This window comes from Accipiter gentilis, chromosome 21 (genome assembly GCF_929443795.1).
Source record: "Accipiter gentilis chromosome 21, bAccGen1.1, whole genome shotgun sequence".
In the NCBI taxonomy this organism is placed as follows: domain Eukaryota; kingdom Metazoa; phylum Chordata; class Aves; order Accipitriformes; family Accipitridae; genus Astur; species Astur gentilis.
The window spans coordinates 3,572,207-3,590,518 of NC_064900.1; the positions used below are offsets into that span (position 1 = coordinate 3,572,207).

At 45.5% G+C, this 18,312-nt stretch overlaps 1 protein-coding gene across 2 annotated transcripts; it reads left to right on the plus strand.

Annotated features, from left to right (window-relative positions):
• The first annotated feature begins 10,488 nt into the window (after positions 1 to 10,488).
• Positions 10,489 to 13,293, plus strand: LOC126049025 (cytochrome c oxidase copper chaperone). Of its 2 annotated transcripts, none has more exons than XM_049824753.1 (4): positions 10,489 to 10,600; positions 10,717 to 10,856; positions 12,594 to 12,700; positions 13,091 to 13,293. In XM_049824753.1, the coding sequence occupies exons 2-3, from the start codon at positions 10,744 to 10,746 to the stop codon at positions 12,676 to 12,678; spliced, it is 198 nt and encodes a 65-aa protein (XP_049680710.1). In that variant the 5' UTR covers positions 10,489 to 10,600; positions 10,717 to 10,743; the 3' UTR covers positions 12,679 to 12,700; positions 13,091 to 13,293. The 2 variants fall into 2 exon arrangements, with proteins under 2 accessions (XP_049680710.1, XP_049680709.1); XM_049824752.1 differs by having other exon boundaries at positions 10,490 to 10,604.
• Positions 13,294 to 18,312: the final 5,019 nt, after the last annotated feature.

The window sequence follows — 18,312 nt, forward strand, 5'->3', positions numbered from 1 at the left end:
GGCAGTCCCGCTATTAACTTTAATCGCATTAAATTGGACTAAATGTGAGATGTTGCCACCTTCTTCTTTGTTCACCATGAGCTGCCTGGCCCCACTGCCTCTGATCTCTTGGTGTTGGCAGCTGAAAGACTATGTGGGGAACCATCTTGGGAGACTGATGTGGCTGAAAACTAACCTGTCAGAAAATAAAAGGTAAAAGTTTTCAGGTCATTGCATAGCTGCCTGAAGACTAGTACTTGCTCACGGAAGGTATATGTGGCTGAGCTAAAAAAAAGCTCAAGGTTCAGGTTCGTGGAGCTTGCTTAGATTAGATTGGGGGTGGGGGGGTGTGAAATACTGGCTTATTTTTAACTAACGTTTCAGAGAAATCTCTGTGAATTACAGATGTGGACAGTGAACAGCCTTACAAGTGTTCAAAGATGTGTTGATTATTACTATCTTGAATGTTCTTTGCCTGAAGTCTTCGTATTCCTGTGGATCTGCAGCTGGAGTGAAACCTGGCCAGGGCCCCTGGCATGGTGGTGTGTGCTGTGGAATAAACTGCAATAACGAAGCGGTGAGGTTTGGTCTGAATCGGTCTTTTTTTTTTTTTTTTTTTTTTTTAAATGCAGATCAGTCATTTCCAAAGAAAAAGATCCCCAAACATGAAAGGCTCTGAGAAAATGTTTGATCCCATGCAGTAAACTCAGCAACCTTGTCTCTGACTAGTGCTCTGGAACAGGAACTTAAAGCTTATCTTGAAGGTCAGTCTGTCCGCATCAAGGATGCATCCTGTCACTCTGGTGAAGGTGAGCTGAAGGCAACTAAACTGTAAGCAATTAAAAAAGATTCCTGTTTCTTAGTTACAGTTTTCAAATAACTTGACTGGTGGGCTTTCGCCTCAGAGCTGCAGGCTGTAGAATGATTTTTTGGGTTGGCTGTTTCGGTTTTTTTTCAGTAATAGCTTTCCCAGAACAAGACTGTAGCTGAGCTGGGGTGCTATCTATCTGATGACTTTTTTTATAGCCACTTGGCTCTGAGGGGACACCAGGTGCTCAGATGTACGAGTAAACAGTCCACACCTTTGTGAGTTACTGTGCAGTGCCTGAGTGGACTAACTCTGTGCCAGTGCTTAGCATGTTGCAAAATTGCAGTAAAGCGCACTAGTTTAGCTGCCCATGAAAGAGGCTGAGCCAAATGCATTTTATTTCACATTAACCTTGAGATAAGATGGTGTAATTTGCTGCAAGATGAACTACTACTCTGTTGATGGACTCGTTATGCTGTGATGACTTGCTGATGCGTTTGAACTGTAAAATCAGACAAAGAGAAGCGGAAAATTTAGACAAGGAGGGTAGGATTAGGCATTAGTTGAGAGCAGAATAGTGGCTGGACAAAGAGAAGATGGATCGGATGTGCAAGTGTGGTTTTAGAGGAGAAACTTGGCTGGCTGAGCAAAGAAAAATTAGTAGAAGAGTGTGGTGGTAGAGAACCAGTGTGCAGGGGGAGGAGGGAGAGAGAGGGTGAGCAGCCAGTAGCGCAGAACTGAAGTGGTCTCGGCAAGAAAATGGGAGACCTAGATGAGGAGCTGAAAAAGTGGGGAAGGGTGCAGAAAGGCAGGACGAGGGGGGAGAAGGCAAAGAAGTTGAGCTCAACAGATGATGAGTCTCTCTATTCTCTCTTCCTTCTGTCCTCCAACGCCTGGGAGGGAACTGGGTTTCTTGAATGTGACTTTTACCCTGAAATTCATGAGGATCTGTGAAGCCCCTGGCAAGATGTCATCCATCTGGCTTTAAGCTTAATTATGTAGATAGTGCTCTTCTGCTCTCTGTTCGTTAGCAGTTGTCAAATGACAGCACTGTTGTGGTGGTGGGTGCATGTGATGGTTTGTGGCAGCTTTTTTCTAGTTATTAAAAAAATCTAAGTTACAGGCAACAAAGTTACAGCAATAAAAGCACTGTTGAGGCTTTGATGCAGGAAATGCCAAAATTGTCGTCTATTGAAAACCGGTAACCGTTAGCGTGCCATTTCCCATTCTTGCCACTGGATGTCGCAATTTCTCCATGTATGGAGGGAAGGCAGGCAGGCAAAGTGTAAGTAGAAGGAGCTTGAGGAGGGATGGGAGATGTTTCAGGGAGTGGAAGGGGTTCCGGCCATCACTGATGGTTCTGGTTCTGGTGATATCCATTTCTCTCAGCTCCATACTAAGCAGCGAGAGGACAGTTCTTGCTTTGAAAGGGCAATCCTAAAAACCATTTGGAGCCTGTTAATAGTCTGGAGGGGAGGATGTGAATTGCCCTATTTTACTCAGCCAAACCTGAGGAAAGGCCCTGCTGAAGTACTGAGCTCCCTAACACTTGACTGGTGGTGCCTGTGCAGCCTGCAGGGATGCAGGGAGGGTGCTGTCACCAGCAACTGACCGTCCTGGCCCAGCCGATGGATCACGCTTCCCGACTCTGCTCTCCCCCAGACAAGGCAGGGGGCTGGCATGACTAAGAGGGGTAATGACTCCCTCAGAATGTCAGGGGCTGTAGAGAGAAGGTTGTCTCCTTGAGCCAAGGAGATCTCTTTACCCAGAAGCTCAATAGTTCAGTAGCTAGATTTTTAGTGACTGCTTGATGGATTGTTCATACTAAAGCCCACAGCAGCACAGGGTAGCTTAACAGTTCAGCAGACAGGGAGACATGTAGTATATATTTATCTGATGTGTCAAAAACTATGAAATGGAGTACCTTGCTGACCTCTGCAGCATTTCTGCTCTCCTTGCTCTTTCTCCTGTTGTTTGCCAAGGTGCCTGGTCAAGTCTGGCTTCCAGCTAGTTGGAAAACTTTACCAGGGAGTGAATGTTTGTGCTTGCCTGATCTGAAGGGAGCACCAGGGACTCTTGATTTTTCTGTGACCATTTTAAACACTCTTTTCATGGAAATTAAATAGCTGGACAGAAGTGTTATGGAGACTCATTTCAGCTTGTTGTTAGAATACAGTATAACTCTTCCATACACTACACTCTTATTTCCTCTTAAACAATTAGTGCGACATGATCTTAATCCTGCCTATTACTTTCCAAAAAAATATTTACTTATCATCCTTTAATTGCAATCCACTGGATGGAAGTCAGCTGAGGGCTAGCACACATCCAGGGAGGCCTACCAGAAATAAAAGGGTGAGACAGCAGTGACAGGACACTTGGGCCACAGGAAGGAAAAAGCTAGAATTGGATGGGGGCTGAACAGAGCCTTCTCAAAGACTGGGGAAGGGTGCGTAAGTATCACTTCCCTCCTGTAAGAAAACAAAGCCTGTACTCTCTTCAGTCATGAAAGTTCCTCTATCGTTCCCCTCTGTGTCTTTGCCTGCACCCTTCACACGTCATGTCCCAGTCTCAAATGGTGGAGACTGAACAGAACACAGTACAGGATCTAGAGCACATCACTGGTGTCTTGACGTATCAACTATGAGAGCATGACAGGAACTCAGCATCTAGCGTGTTGATCTGGAAATGTCCCCTCTTTGATCCTGAGTAAGTCTTTGGATGGACCCCTAGGAGAATCACACCTGGAGGAATCCATTCTAGGTTTTAAATAAGGGACTGGAGTAGTTGAAGGTAATGATGTGCCAGTCCAGACAGGAAGCGTTGAGTAAAATTTAGTGTTTGTTACACAGAATAAATACCAACCCAAGACACTCAGTATTTTGAGAAAATACTGCACAGCGTACTCTACAGCATCTGGAAAACCAGGGCAAAATAGCCAGGATATGGGCTTGAGCTGAAGGTTTAGATGACATTTTCTGCCATGTACATGACTTGTGTTCCCATGTCACTTTTTCAAAAATAATTGTGCTCCAGCAACATAATGTATTTAGGAAGATGTCAATGTAAATAGGCTCTCTTGAGAATCCCTCCACCTGCATATAGAGATGCCCTAATGCTTCTCAAAATCTGACCCTTAAGCACTTGATAGCCAAGTCCAATTAATTTTTAGTGGGAATAAGGATTCTAAAGATCTCCTTGAGAAAGTGCCAGTAATGCTCATTAGACTTAGAAAATCTCCTGGATCAACAAGAAGAAAAGCGGAAGAAAACAAGTACAAATGAATTAGGTGTTCAGAGTTGAAACCTGGCTTGACCACTGATGTGAAAGAAATGGCTTAAGAGTGACTGAGTTTTCTGCATTATTTTGTAACTTTCCAAGTCAAGTAACGGCTGTAGGGATTGTAAATGGATTCAGAAGATACATAATGTTGCAGGCTCCTGACAAGCAGCTTGCAGCACTGTACAGCATATGGCTTGATGCAATATTTAAAAGGAGTGAGGTGCTGGGATGTGAGTTATATAGAAGCATGCAGCTGCAATCAGTGACATCTCAAAAATGGCATGACTCATGTATTTGTAAATACTAATGATTCCTTCCAGGCTTCCAGTTAGCTCCCGCAGTTTGTAGTGAATGTTAAACTGTTTTCTATAGTGGAGCGTCACATTTCATAAAACATGATCAAGAGAGACTTGCATAGATTCAAACAAGCCAGGAGTGCTACCAACACAGACATCAAAATGGCATACCACCAAGCAGAAGAAAATTGTTAATAGCAGCAACACGTAGAGGAAAAAAAGGACAACTGGAATGTGGGCAGTGGAAAAGAACTGTACTGTATTGCTGCTTCTCAACTGATTGACAGCTTAACACCATTCACTGGAGTTGCAGAAACACTGCCTCAGTTGCAGCAGAGCCGATCAAGGTTAGAAGTTTGTATTAGGGAGTATTTTATGGAACTACAGTGAGGCATTTTTCTTCAGTACACAGGCAAGTGGACCTGGGTTCTGAACGAGATTTCCTGTAACACATAAGCACAGACCTTAGGCAGCATTTGATTTTTGTGGGGTGACTTATCAGAGATCATCCATGCATGCATGTGGCGCTACCTATTAACAGTGGCTCAGCTGTCTGATTGCTTGGGGTCACATTCTGATCAGTTCTGACAATTCATATAGGGCTTATGCAGAAGTTTGAAAGTCTTAACTCTTTCAGGTCATGAGAATTGAGAATGAAGGATATTTCCTGTTTGGAAAGAACTGCATAGGCAGCTGTCTTGGTTAACTCTGCAGTGGAGGAAAGATAAATGTCTGAGGATAGCAAAACTTCCCCGTGGGTGACTAGTGTGTATCTTCTTCATGCCTAAACACTTTTAAACTTGGGCTATTTTTTTTCTGATGTTTAACTGAAACCAGAGAGTCTGACTGCAGCAGAGGAACAGACCTTTGCAGATTAGTGATGTTATTTTCCAAATACAGATTAGGATTTTCTGAATTACTAAACGTAGTGACTGTCAGACAATACACGCTTGTGTTCTTCAGCCATGCTCTTTTGTTGTGTCGGTAGCACATGCAGCCATTTGAGCGCAAACACCTGGCCTTTCCTTCTCACCAGTCTGTGCAATGGGATCTATTCCAGAATGCTCGGATTTTCACGGGTCTTCCCTCCACGATGGGAAGCAGCTGATCAGTTATCCCAGCAAGCACTGAAGTAAGCCTGACCAGGTTTGAAATGCACCTCCAACATCAGCTGCTGCATATCTGCATTGTGGAAAAGCTGCCACATGTCCAAAGGCTCAGTTGTGCTTGCCTCCAATGCATGTGGAACAGGCGGGTTACTTTGTGGCACAGCCCAAAATGCCGGCTTCCTTCTTTCGCCATGTTACCAGGGTGATCGCATACTGAATTTGCTGATCTGGCTTTTGCAGTGTTGCATGCATGGCAAATTCATAATCTTTACTAATATGTTTGGATATGCTTTCAGTGGGCAGTGAAAAGAAGAGGCATGGCATGAAAGTGATGATAGTCATAATCTTAGCACAAATTGAGGAGAGATGTGCAGAAAAAAAATGCGAGAAAGACATTAAGATCCTTTAAGTTTATACCAAAACCAAGCACTGATGTCTTTTTTTTTCTTTTCCTGCATGAACATCCAGATTTCACTGGAAACAGTGTCTTGACTGTACTATAAAAACCACTGGTTTCTTAGCAAAAGCAAGCAGTGGTGGCAATTCTTGAAATTATTTTTGCTGCAAATTTTGATTGGGACAAGAGTCTGCTCTGCCTGTTGCTTTAGGAGGGTCGCTATCTTCTTTACTATGGAGGGCTAGTCCGCAGAGTCCTGGTCCCAACATGAATTTCTGGGATGCTGTGCTCATAGTCCTGCAATGTCAGAGACAGCGGTTCTGGTTCTAAAGTGGCAAGTGGCTGCGATCTTGCAAACTACCTTCCATCTCCAGCCTCTGACGCTCTGAAGATTTGGCCGAATTTCTGGCAAGAGATGGTCTGTTGCAGTAAGAGCTTGTAGGGTACTCAAAGAGACAGAAATGCCTTAAAAGTAATCTTGATTCTACTCTTGTTTCTTTAAGGGCTTGCTTGCCAGTATGGAAGGAGACTCTCTCCATACAGCCTTCCGTGGGAGGGGATGGTTCAGTCCTGTGGTACAGCATCCCTGCATACAGAATTCATGCCGTAGTCCTGAAACATGGGGATTTGCCTCTTCAGCCTGGGAACGGACTGGCACATCACTTCTTAAGGTGATTTTAGCCTAGTGAACCACTTGCCTTCACCTAAAGATGGAGTTTGAAGCTTAGAGGGGATGTAATTAATCACCTTAGAGTCTCTTCCATTGTACTAGATCAGAGCAAAGTCCTTCTATCCTAGCATCCATTCTCTCTCAGGTCACACCGCTGAGCTGATAGTATTGGTAGTTGCAGGTCTGAACTCTGATAAAAAAGAGAAACTCTACCCTGTAGTTGGGCAGTTAATATAGTAGGCAACAGGGCCCTGACAAGTCATCTTGCTCAGAGGTTTGAGGTCCTTTTTTCCCCGCTGTGTGTATCTAAGCATTGACCAAAACCACAGACAACTTCTTTGATAATCAAACACAGCGTATGGTTGACTGGGCTGCTGGCGCAGTGGCTGTCTCATGTTTATACTACATCAAAGACAAAAATATTTCTCTAGACCAATATTAAACAGGTTTCTTTTTTCAAGATGGTAAAAGGTCATTGGTTCCCAGAATAGGCACTACATGGAAAATATCAAAATACCTTCAGCTCTGTTTCACCACACAGATTTTCCACAGTTAAATTTACTTTCCGTTATGTGTATCAGAAGTGTGAGAAATCTGGAAAACCCTGGACTACCCCAGACTGCTACTTTCAACTGACATTGATAGGGGCTTACCCTACCTAACAGTAACAATGCATGTAAATACATTTCTGAGGTTCCTTGAAAAGTCTGTCCATTTGAGTCTTTCTAACAGACAAGTACTTCTTTTTTTGGACAACCATTCTTTTAGTGGGCTGAAACCGAAGACAGAAGAAGCCAACGGCAATGACTGCAGTGCTACTGTGATATTTACATATAATGAGTCACTGCTGTATGTTCTTTAATTCTGATAAAGGGGAAACAGGGAACAGGGAAAATAATTTGGAACCCCATGGCAACTGGGCAGTCTCCCCCTATTTCACCCATTACTACTCTAAACCAGAGCTGCCAATGTCCAGTGCTGTCTGTAGTCCTTGTACTCTCACACGTGGCACCAGGCTGCCAAGTGACACGGTAGATTGAGGGAGGGTCTTTTTTTCATTATCTTTTTCAGGGACTCTGAGATTTTCAACTGAATCTTCTTTCCTGGGTACTGGATCTGACAATTTTCCAGAAGTCTTAGCTCAGTAGCCTGCCCTTAGCTATTCCTCCTTGACTGGTAGATAAATCTGTTCGTCCTGACACATACTCTTTAATATAATTCTTCTGCCACTGTCAGCAGGCAGAGAACAAGTGGAAAACAAAAAGCACCAAGTTAACAATCAATCCTTACGCACAATGTAATGTCAAAAGAGAAAAGGCTGTGAGCTCCCCTCTGCACTGTACTCCAAATTGGTGCAATCAGTATGAAGACGTGTTAACTGTGCTTTAATGGCAATTCCCTTCCTTCTCCTCCCTCCCAGCACCTGCCCCTTCATCCCACCAAGAAGTGATTCCTTCTTCCAGGGTGATTCTGTTACAAACTATTACCATGCAGGCAGCATGGCCAAAATAGCAGCACTCCTCCTTAATCTATTTGGACAGCTGCTGGAGTTAAAATGGAGTGCTGCTTGCAGAGATGTTTAGTCTCCACATGCCATACCTGTGTGCAGACCCCTCTGAAGTCTTCTCCCAAGATGACTAAATTTTAACCTCCCTCGGCCCTTGCTATTCTGTAACTCTGGCAAGAGTATAAAATGTGTTTTGTTTGGTCTTTTTGTGGTTTCTACAGGTTAAATCAATCTAATTAATTTTTTTTTAAAATAAAAGATGTTGTTAAATAAAAGATACTGTTCACTTGCAGACTTGGGAAACCCCCTTCGAGGGTTTTTTTACCACAGACTTTCCCTCAAAGAGTTTGCATTTCTGCCACCAGCTCTTTCTAGGCCTTTGGATAGTGGCCAGCAGATAAAGCTTTAGAAAGAAAAGACAAAGCTAGTTAATTTGAAAGGAAAACTTCCTTAATATGTTCAAAAAAACCCTAATACCAAGGCACTAGTTTGGAGAGCTGATCTGTGCTTTTGATAGGTGTTTCAGTCTCAGCTCTATCTTGCAGCATGTTTGCATGGATTTGGGAAAAGCATATTCTGGTCAACATACGCAACCTGCACATCTTCCAGTTCATCACAAACTGGCTGCATGGCCTCCCAACGTGTGTGCACTGAGCCAGGAGGCTGTGTGGGCGTAGGTCAGTCTGAACAACCTTACCAGCTGAATGGGATAGCTGGGGACAGGCTAGGGAGCCTGAGATTCACAGATAATTAAGTAGATGGCTGATGAGGTGAGTGAGTGTTACATGACACCATTTCAGAGGCAGGATGGCAATGCATCAGCGACCTCCTCAGAAGCCTGTGTTTCAAGGAGTCACATTGTCAGGGTGCCACAGAGGTGCCCCGATGGTGAAGACAGGAGAGCTTCATTGACCTGTGTGATGAAAATGTAGAGCTTTGGACTTCTGGAAAACAGCTACTAAGTTCTACTCCTCATCTCTCTCTGTGAGAATGAGGGGATCAAAAAAGAACCCTCTCCTGTCATTTGCTCATTCAGGTAGCACAGGTCGGTGGTGTTGGCATTTACCGTGGTGATCCAGAGGAACAGAAAAGCAAAATCTCTCAGTAGAGAATGACCTCACTTCTGGCCTGGTTTATTGGAAGGGTAAATACCGAAAATAATGAAATAATTCTGTCTGTCTTGCCCAGGGCTCTTGAAAACAATGGGGCTGCTTGACATTCATGAATGCTGTAGGGAAGGACCCTTTTCAATCTTTTACCTGACTGGAGTATTCAGATCCCTAGCAGCTATTTTGAGCTCCTAAGTTTTGCTGAGACTGGGAGCATGCAACCTGTTTTATAGAAGCTACTGCTATTTACTCTTCATCACAGACCAAAATAAATACCTCTGTAATTGACACGTATGGGATAATCTGCCCCAAGTGTAAAAAACTCATCCTAAAAGTCAGAAATTAATTAAATACCTAAAATACAGGCCTTCTGTCCCTCCAAATGTTCTTGTCAGTGTTCCTACAATTTCGGATCCCCTTAGTACCGGATCCAAGCTGCCAGTTCTTCTTTGACTCTTGCTACAGACTCTTGCCTGTTAAAAGGCACAGCAGCTGCATCCCACTGGGCATATTCTTCTTCTCCCCTTCCAACTTCTCAGCAGTGTCACATCCACTGATGTGCAGCCCTTCCCACGTTACCTGCGCGGGGCGTCCCTTTGCTCTGCCAACGTGCCTGCCAGTCTATATGCGAGCAAGTGTAACCCTGTCGCCATCAGGGCTGGTGGCAGGCGCAAGCGTGGCACGCAGTTGCATTAGGGAGCTGACAGGCCGTGGCGAAATAGCCAAGCTGTTTTGTACGTGGCAGAGACCTGGAAGGCAAGAGCGGCTGCTGATGCCTGGTTTGGGGTAGACGACAGAGGAAAAAAAGCTCTGTGGTTTTTTCCCCGTTTGCTGTGGCAGGGACGGGCCAGGCTGGCCCTCAGCCGTGAAACAGCAACGTTTCGCATTGCCAGTGATGGTGGCTGTGTTCTTCGCTCCCACACATCTCCAGTTTTCTGTGCACAACCGCGATAAAGAACTGAGCCCCTGCTTTCCCCACTGCTCGAGTAGGAAAAAAGAGCTTTAGGTAGCTGGCTACAACTTTCTGATCGGGGGCCTGGCTCTGGCAGAACTGAAATCCTGTCAGTTGCCGCTCTAAGTCTGCGGTGGGTGGCAGGTCCTCTCAGGAGCTGACGCCATTTTCCACCCTCCTGTCCGCTCCCTCCTTCCCTCATCTCTCTGGCTCCGTAAGGGTCGAGCGTTCCGGCAGAATATCTCTTTCGACAGGCCGACTGATTGTTACAGACTGGAGATCCGTTTGTCTTCTAACCGCCCCCGAGCCGGGATAACGGCTAACACCCCACCCCGGGCTGAGGGAAGGCGAGCTCCCGAACTACATCTCCCAGCATGCCGCAGCCGGGAGCTTACCCGGAACCAGCGGAGGTCTCCGGGTTGAGCGGTCCCTGTGGCTGAGGAGAGCGGTCGTCCTCCTTCCCTCCCTCTCTCCGCTCAGGCTCCGGGCAGGCAGGTAGCGGCGGGCACCGGGGCTGGGGCGGGGACGGGACACGGCACGCCGCTGACGGCCGCTCCCTGCCCGGTTCTCTCCCCCCCCCTCCCCCCCCCCAATCGCCCCCTCACAGGCCGCGGCCACCGGGGAGCCGCCCGCCATGTCGACGGTGGCTGCCGCCAGCTGCGACGCGAAGGAGGCGGTGCGGGAAGAGAAGAAGCCGCTGAAGCCTTGCTGCGCCTGCCCCGAGACCAAGAAAGCGCGGGACGCCTGGTGAGGGGCCCCCAACCGTCCCGCCTCAGGCTTCTGGTGGACCCCGACTCCCTCGGGGAGGGCGGCGGCTCCTGCGGGGGTATTTCCCCTTCGCGGGCTGGGCCCGTCGTCGAGTTAATGGGGCTTTTTAGTCAGTCCGCCGCCCCCGGTGTGGCTTTGACCCGCTGGATTTCCCTCCCGGCCCTACCCGTTGTTACCCTTCTAGCAGTTTCTTGTCCCTGCCGATGTGCCGGGGTGATTTTTGGGAACGCTCCCCGGGTGGAGGGTGTTGGAGCATCCAAGAGGGGTGGGAGAGGGAGAGCACGGAGGAGAAGCTGTCTTAAAAGGGTAAATGAGAAATGAAGAGATTAATATCACGCGGCCCTAGTTTAAAACAGGTTTCTGAGATTAGCTTTTCATGCCACTTACAAATCTGCACTACTGTTGACTGGCCGAAGCAGCTACCGGCAGGTAGTAACGTGTTTATTGTTTAATTGATTATAAACACTGTACTCTCTTAAATAAAAAAACCCCAACTTTGCTTTTTAGGTCTCAGAGGATGACCTTTCTCACAGGTGCAAAACTTGACAATGATATATATAGCTGCATTTGTAATTATAGGCTTAGTCACAATCATCAAACAGCATGAAATGCACCCCCAAAATAGAGTTCCTTTGTCTATGACAGTAAATCTTTAAAAAAACTTTAATCTGGTGACCAAGTTGTCTTCTTTTTTTTTTTTTTTTTTTTAACCTGACAAGTGGTACAGATGTTGTTCAGTAGGTGACACATAATACTGGAAGCTGTATTTTTGCTAAAGCTAGGGGTGCGTGTTTAGATAGGTGGTAGAGTAAAGGTGAGTCCAGGGACCCCTAAGGAAAGGGTGGTAGGATGCAAGTCCAGAGTCAGATGGGGTTGCCCTGGGCGGCCAGCAGACCCGTCCGTACTTACTGTAATAAAACTTAAATGATTAAGAAAATAAGATATTTTAGTTATTCACAATTAGGTAGTTTTCTTTGGCAGCAAGAACACCATAACGTGGTGGATGAGGGTCGATCAGACCCGTGACCTGTGCTCTGCAGAGCGGTTGAATCCCCGCCTCTGGGGACAGGAAGCGCTCTGCCGGTCAAATCAAAGAGCAAGTCTGAACTGCTTTTGCAGTATACGCCGTATACTGATGATGGTGGGCTCTTACCGCTATTTGAATATATATTAGACACTTGGATGGATGAGTAACACCAGAAGTTGCCATATATGTTAAATCATTTTTTTAAGAGTAGCTGGACAGGTTTTTTTGCTTCAGGTTCCCTAAGTACCAAATGATGCTGGACTAAAACGTCATTTACTGGTCAACCTGTTCTGTATTGGTCTCTGACTGGAGAAATTTTGTTGCTTCTTACTGAATGATTCGAAACTGGTTGCTGACAAGATCAGCATACTTGATGAAGTGATGTGACAGCGTTGTGTTGTATAACAAATCCCTGTCTAGACTTGCCTGGAATAGACACCGGCCTGTTCATAGGAAATTCTGTTATGCATTTCATCAAAGTTTTAAGTGCACAGCTCTGGACTTGGTCACCTTTCTGAGATAGTATTATACTTTCCAAAACAGTGCTACCCTGGACAGGATAGGCAAAAAGATCTCTGGAGCCTAGTAGGGATTTTTGATTGTCCCCAACAGCTTGTCAGTTCTGTGGCTTTGACTAATAGTAAGCAAACATTTTGTTGTTGAACCTTGGAAATCTTTTTGTTCTGCAGCATCATTGAGAAGGGGGAAGAAAATTGCAGGCACCTAATTGAAGCTCACAAGGAGTGTATGAGAGCTCTGGGCTTCAAGATATGAGATGAGCAGGATTGTGAATGTGGTGAGTACAGCCTTCAGTGTCCTGGCATCTCAGCTGGTGCCACTGGAAGGCCCAGAGTACTGCTCATGATGGCAGAGGTATCCTTATGAGAGGGAAGGCAAAATAATCTTCATTGACACTAGAGTAAGCACCGCTGTCCTTGTGAGGGTGGTGAAGACTTCTGGCAGTGTACAGCCTTTGCAAGTAGCTCTTCAGCAGTAGAGTATGGTTCTGCCTCTTGTTTTCATCTAATAGATCTGAACTTGAACTTAGATTTCTAATGCTAGGGCAGTGTGGGGGTTGTTTTTTGTGGCTTTGTTGCTGGGGGCTTTTTTTGTTGATTGTTGAACTGTCCCTCAATATCCAGTGGAAATACACGTTTGGTGAAGCTGTCTTTCCTCTCTCTTCTAGATGATGTCTGTGGTGTGACTGTGTTCTGGAAAGCTGCAAAATGAATTATTTCTGCAAGTTACTTCAAAGAACAAATAAAGAATCTATTTATAAAGAGTCTGTAATGATAGACTGTGCATCATGTCTGTGGCTTTTCCACTGTTAGCTCTTAACCGCTACTATAGAAAATATATTTTTTCCTCTTAATAAAAATCTGAAAATCACCAGCGCTCCTGACTTCTGTTTCTTTTTAAGTAAAGAAATGACGGTACCCTTCTCATTGAAAACAGCATGTGAGAATGAGTAAAGCCTGCTTACTCATTGACATGAGAACATTGATTACTCCGGTGTTGTGGTTGAACAGGTGGGCCTTCGGTAGGTTTTCTCACTGATGCAAATTGAGAAATCGTGCTGGTAACACAGCCTTGTTACAGCTTTCAGCAAAGGCATGCTGAAGCTTGTCGTGCTATTTGTGACGGTAGGTGTAACTGTTTTTGTACAAAGATGACCACTTTCGAAATGAACTTTCCTTAGAGTCAAAACTGGATTTGCTTTCCCCTGTTAGAATTCTTCCAACTTTTTTTGAATAGCTTTACCCTAGGATTCAAGCTTCATTGTTTATAATGAAGAATTAAGTACTTTCCATATCAAACTCAAATTCTTGAGCTAGTAGTTCTTCAAGGGAAAGGGAGCAGTGGACTGCAGATGTATGTACAGGTCACTTGCCTGAAAGCAAAGTTGGGGGTTTTTTTCTGCCTTGTTTTTGTTGGGTTGGTCTTGTGCTAGGCATGCATGGGCGTTTGTGTTCTGGCTTTTTTTCTCACCTGTGTGACATGACAGTGGGAAGATGGTTGTGGCCTTTGATTCCTTCTTACAATCTAGAGCAAAAAAAGTGTGGTTGGTAACTTTTTACACGTGGGACTTTTTTGGCTTCATGCTATGTCGCTGTGCAATCCTCATGTTTTCCTTGGTTTGGTAAGTTGACTTTGTTTAAGATGGCATCACTGATGACTTCCTTTCCTCCTGCTGAGTTTTCTTTTCAGAAATTGAAGACGCGAAATCTGTCCTTTGTCTCGATTCTTCTCTTGGTTTTGATCCTGTTGGAGGGATGGGTGCAGTCCTGACCATTTCTCTGCCTGCTGGGCCCTGTGTATTCTGAGCTAGCAGTGAACAGGCTGTGAATGTTTAGTATGTGACGCTTGGTAGTGTCTCTGCTGAGACTTACAAGTTGCGTGAGGAGAGCGTAGACTTGCCTTCTGGGAATGTTTCATGAATGTCCTGGTGTCTGAGGAAATGTACTCTAAAATGCTTGCAGGGGACAAGCCGGGCTGTCAGACTTAGCTCTACACTGCTCGTTTACTCTCCTGTCGTGATCTACTCTCCTGTCGTAAGGTAAGAGTTATGCCCACGTTGGCTTCCAGCCTAAGAGAAGGGATGCAGGTGTAGCTCTGGCAAAAAGCGTTCAAAGCCGCCTGTGGCACTGTAGCTGGCTGTGGAGCTGGACCTAGTGTTCCTCTTGGCATTTATTGTTGTCTTGAGGTAGAAACTTGAATAAGGTCATTTATTGTTGAATCAAGACGTGTCAGAGCTGGAACTGAAGAGAACGTTAAAAGGTGGGCGAGCACCAGCTATGCAGTAGCATGTCCAGTGTGGGTAACCTGTGGAAATGGTGCCACAGAGTGAAGACCAGGGCAGGGGTTGGCAGTGGTCAAGTGAGAGTGGAGTGCTATTTAAATCCATCCAATAAAATTAAAAATGGGTCCCTGTACAACTTTACACAATTTCCATAAACTTAAGAAATGGGACATCTGGGCCTGCATGAAGGTAAAAGCATGGTAGATACTTTAGAAAGTTTTTGGAAGGAAGATGATGAGTGGGATGCTGCGATACCTGTGTGCAACGGGTACAGAAAGGATTCTGGACAACTCAAGTACGAAAAAACCTTGTAGTCAAATCACATTTCTTGCTGGGCAGCTTCATCTGTTACTACAGGATTCCTGTGGAGTGGATTCAAGGCTTGGTTCGAGGAGTAGGAGCTACTGGTGCTGTGTTACTACTTACTGATGGAACTGGTGACAGACCCTGCCCTGCACAGGGTGCTTGGTATACTTGCAAGGGCATGAAAGGTGGCAGCAGCAGGAACCTTGACTAAACTTTACAGCAGTACAACTAAATACAGTACGTGCTGTCTTTGTTGCTTTGTGATTCACCATGAGCTTGTTGGGAGCAGGCTTTAGACCTTGCCCAACAGTTGTTGAGTTGAATGTGACTTGAAATACCAGGTGGATATTTTGGAGCTACAGGGTTTATTAGCGTGTAAGTAACAGTTTTGCAGACTAATGCCAGCGATGCACTATATAATAAATCAAAAAGGAGATGTCTGATTATGCCTGCTCTGACTTTAAGCCACCAAGGTCTTAGTGTCCTCATCAAAGGTGACTGGACTAGTTTTCAGCTTATGGGATCAGTAGTGAACCTGTAGACTTCCTGAGGATGGGCAAAACAGCCAGTGATATAGCTGCTGTGAGATTTGGGACTGGTAATCTCTTGGTGCGCTGCTGCTCTCAAGGACAGAGGATTTATTTGCCAAACATAGCACAGGCTGTACCTGGATTGCATCATTACATGGGGCTAAGTATTAAGTGCTACTGGTTGAATTCATTTTAAGGGGGGAAATCAGCAGAGTCTTATTTTTCTTCACAGACTCATTTTGTTGTAATGCCTTATGTGCCCTCTTCCAGGGAAGAGTCTTAGTGCTGCTCAGGTGTTTTCTATGCACTTGCTCTCAATTCCAAATTGGTTTGGGCCTTGGTATCTCCTTTTTAATACTTGTGTGGCTTTCCCCTTGAATCTCTGTTGGCTTTAGAACACTGATCTCAGATGAACCCCAGCATCTTTGGATGGGAGGCATGTATTCTAATTCAAGGCAAGGCAGGAAAATAGAATTTCTCCTTGGAAAATTAAGAGCTTTTTGAACTCTTGCTGAGTGGAAAACTGGAGGTGCTGTTAAGATGGTCTGTATGGCCATGATGCTCTCATGGGAAAAAGGAAGATTTGAGCCTTGGAGGTTCAACCACTTGACAAATCTTCCTTTTAAAAAACCAGGCCTGAAAATACCTAAATTAATCTCTAGCGTGTGCTCAGAAATCTACCTTTTAAAAGGCTGTATCATTTGCTCTACAATGTCATGTTCAGCTGCAGTAGAAAAGCTGTATAGTTTCTAATGAGAGCTTTATGCTGTGGGTTTGAAGATTCCTGTCCACCTTCCACAGGGAGGTCGCAACGGGCCGTCCTCGCCTGCGGTGCTGGCCCTGGCAGCACTGCAACGCAGCGCATGCCTCTGGGCTTACTGCAACACCCCTGTCCGTGTTCCGGAAGATGCCAGAGGAAGTACCTTCTTTGTCGTAACGAGTCATTAGCATTGTGTTCCAGAGTATTTTCTAGCTCAGGAATTTACCTAACCGAGGAGTGAAATGAATAACTTTTTTTTCTTTTCTTTTGTCACTTTCTTTGATGTTGCCGCAGAATTTTTTTGGTAGTACAGAAAGGTGGGAGGAATTGCAATGTTGCTTCTCAGAATGCTTCCTCTAATGTAGTTCTACATTGCTATTCATAGCAGTTCAGTTTTGTCTCACAGATCTTACACGAAGTATCTTTCGTCTAAGTGTTCCCAGTCTTGATATCCCAACTCCCCACTACCATCAAATGTCAGCCCATCTTGGAAGGAGGGCCCCTTATAATAGTGCTTTTTTTGCTAGAGAAGTTGTTGGGATCATCTAGCAAGTACATGGCAGTGGTATGAAAAACAGAACTTGGCTCCCAAGATTTTTTATTGTAATGGTTTGGCTATAAGGTCATCCTTCCCTCTTTGCAGAGAAGGTCAAGAGAAATGAAGTTCTTCATTTCCCCATACCTCTTGCAGCTGAGCCTTGTTCTGCTTCAGTCAGTAGGACTTATTTCTTCATTTAAATAAGGGACCACTGGAAACAAGGTTCCCTGTTTCACTTCACCCTTAACAGAAAGCATCTGAGTGGATCGTACTCATCCCCTGTGCAAAGCTTAATTTGTCTTGTTTCCTTCCCACATGGCAACCTGTCAAGATGGCACAGCCTTTGCTGCTCTTAGGAGTCGTACCGCTCCGTGTTGCACGTGGACTAATCGTTGTAGAGATAGATTGTACTGTCCAAGACCATGATGAATTCTTTAAGGTTGCCATAAAGCATTGCTTCAGCCTCGCCCAGTAGACAGTGTTATTCCAGAGCCCTGTTAGTAGAAGAGGCCATTCGTGTGTCTTTAAGTGAATGGTGCCAATGGGAATGGCATGTTAGGCAGGGCAGCTGCGAGCTCAGCCTGAAACATGACCACCCTTGAAACCCTATCTGTACTCCACTGACCCATGCAGGCTGACTTCATACTGTTGACTGACTGTGTGGGTTGCGTCAATGCCTGAAATGTAACTGCTTCCTGGCAGATCCTGCCTGTGTGACTGATAACGTGTTGCTTGAAGCAGGGGAGAAATTGCATTTATTCATCTTTTCTGTAGATGACCACGGAGGGCTGAACTTGGAGGGCCCCTCTCGTGCCTGTGACCCGGGTTACCCGAGTGGAAAGTGTTCACTTTCCTCTTCATGCTAAATGAAGCTCTGAGGGGTTCCAAATAGCTATAAAGAAATGAAAATGTAAGATGACGTTTCCCAAGTATGCTTCCCAACAAAGCCTGTTCTCTGTGGGACGAGAGAATCCTCCCTCAACTAGGGTTTCCCCACAAAATACGCTTCCAAGTGTTACGCTCCCAAAGTTTTAGGCAGGATAGTCTCCTCTTCGTGATAGATGAAGCTGTGTCCCAACACCTCATTTACTCTAGCTTTATCCCTTGCGGTCACAACTGTCTGCCCGTGCAGAGCTTTACCTCCTGCCCCTTGGTCTGAAACACCCCACGAGACGGAGCTCCCTGGAGCAAGGGGAGGCTGTGCTGCAGTGCCTGGAAAGCATTTCTCCATCTTTCTCTCCTTTCCAGAGGCTCTGGAAAGCCTCTCTTGGTAAGTCCCTGCCGCTGCTACGAGCCACAGCGGGAGAAGGGGGTGACCTTTTTTCCTTTTTTGTGCTGGGTGAAAGTTGCTCCCTTGCAGGAGCACAGAGTGGTGCGGAGCCCCACGTGTGGCTGGAGCTGGCTGCGATAAGCTGGTTGTTTTCCCCTTTCCTTTCCCCTCTTCGTGCTGCGCTGTGCTTATCTGGGCGCCCGA

Coding starts and splice junctions, on each gene's coding strand:
- LOC126049025 (XM_049824753.1), top strand. CDS start 10,744: ATGTCGACGGTGGCTGCCGCCAGCTGCGACGCGAAGGAGGCGGTGCGG. Junction 10,857..12,593: donor AAGAAAGCGCGGGACGCCTG/GTGAGGGGCCCC, acceptor TTTGTTCTGCAG/CATCATTGAGAAGGGGGAAG.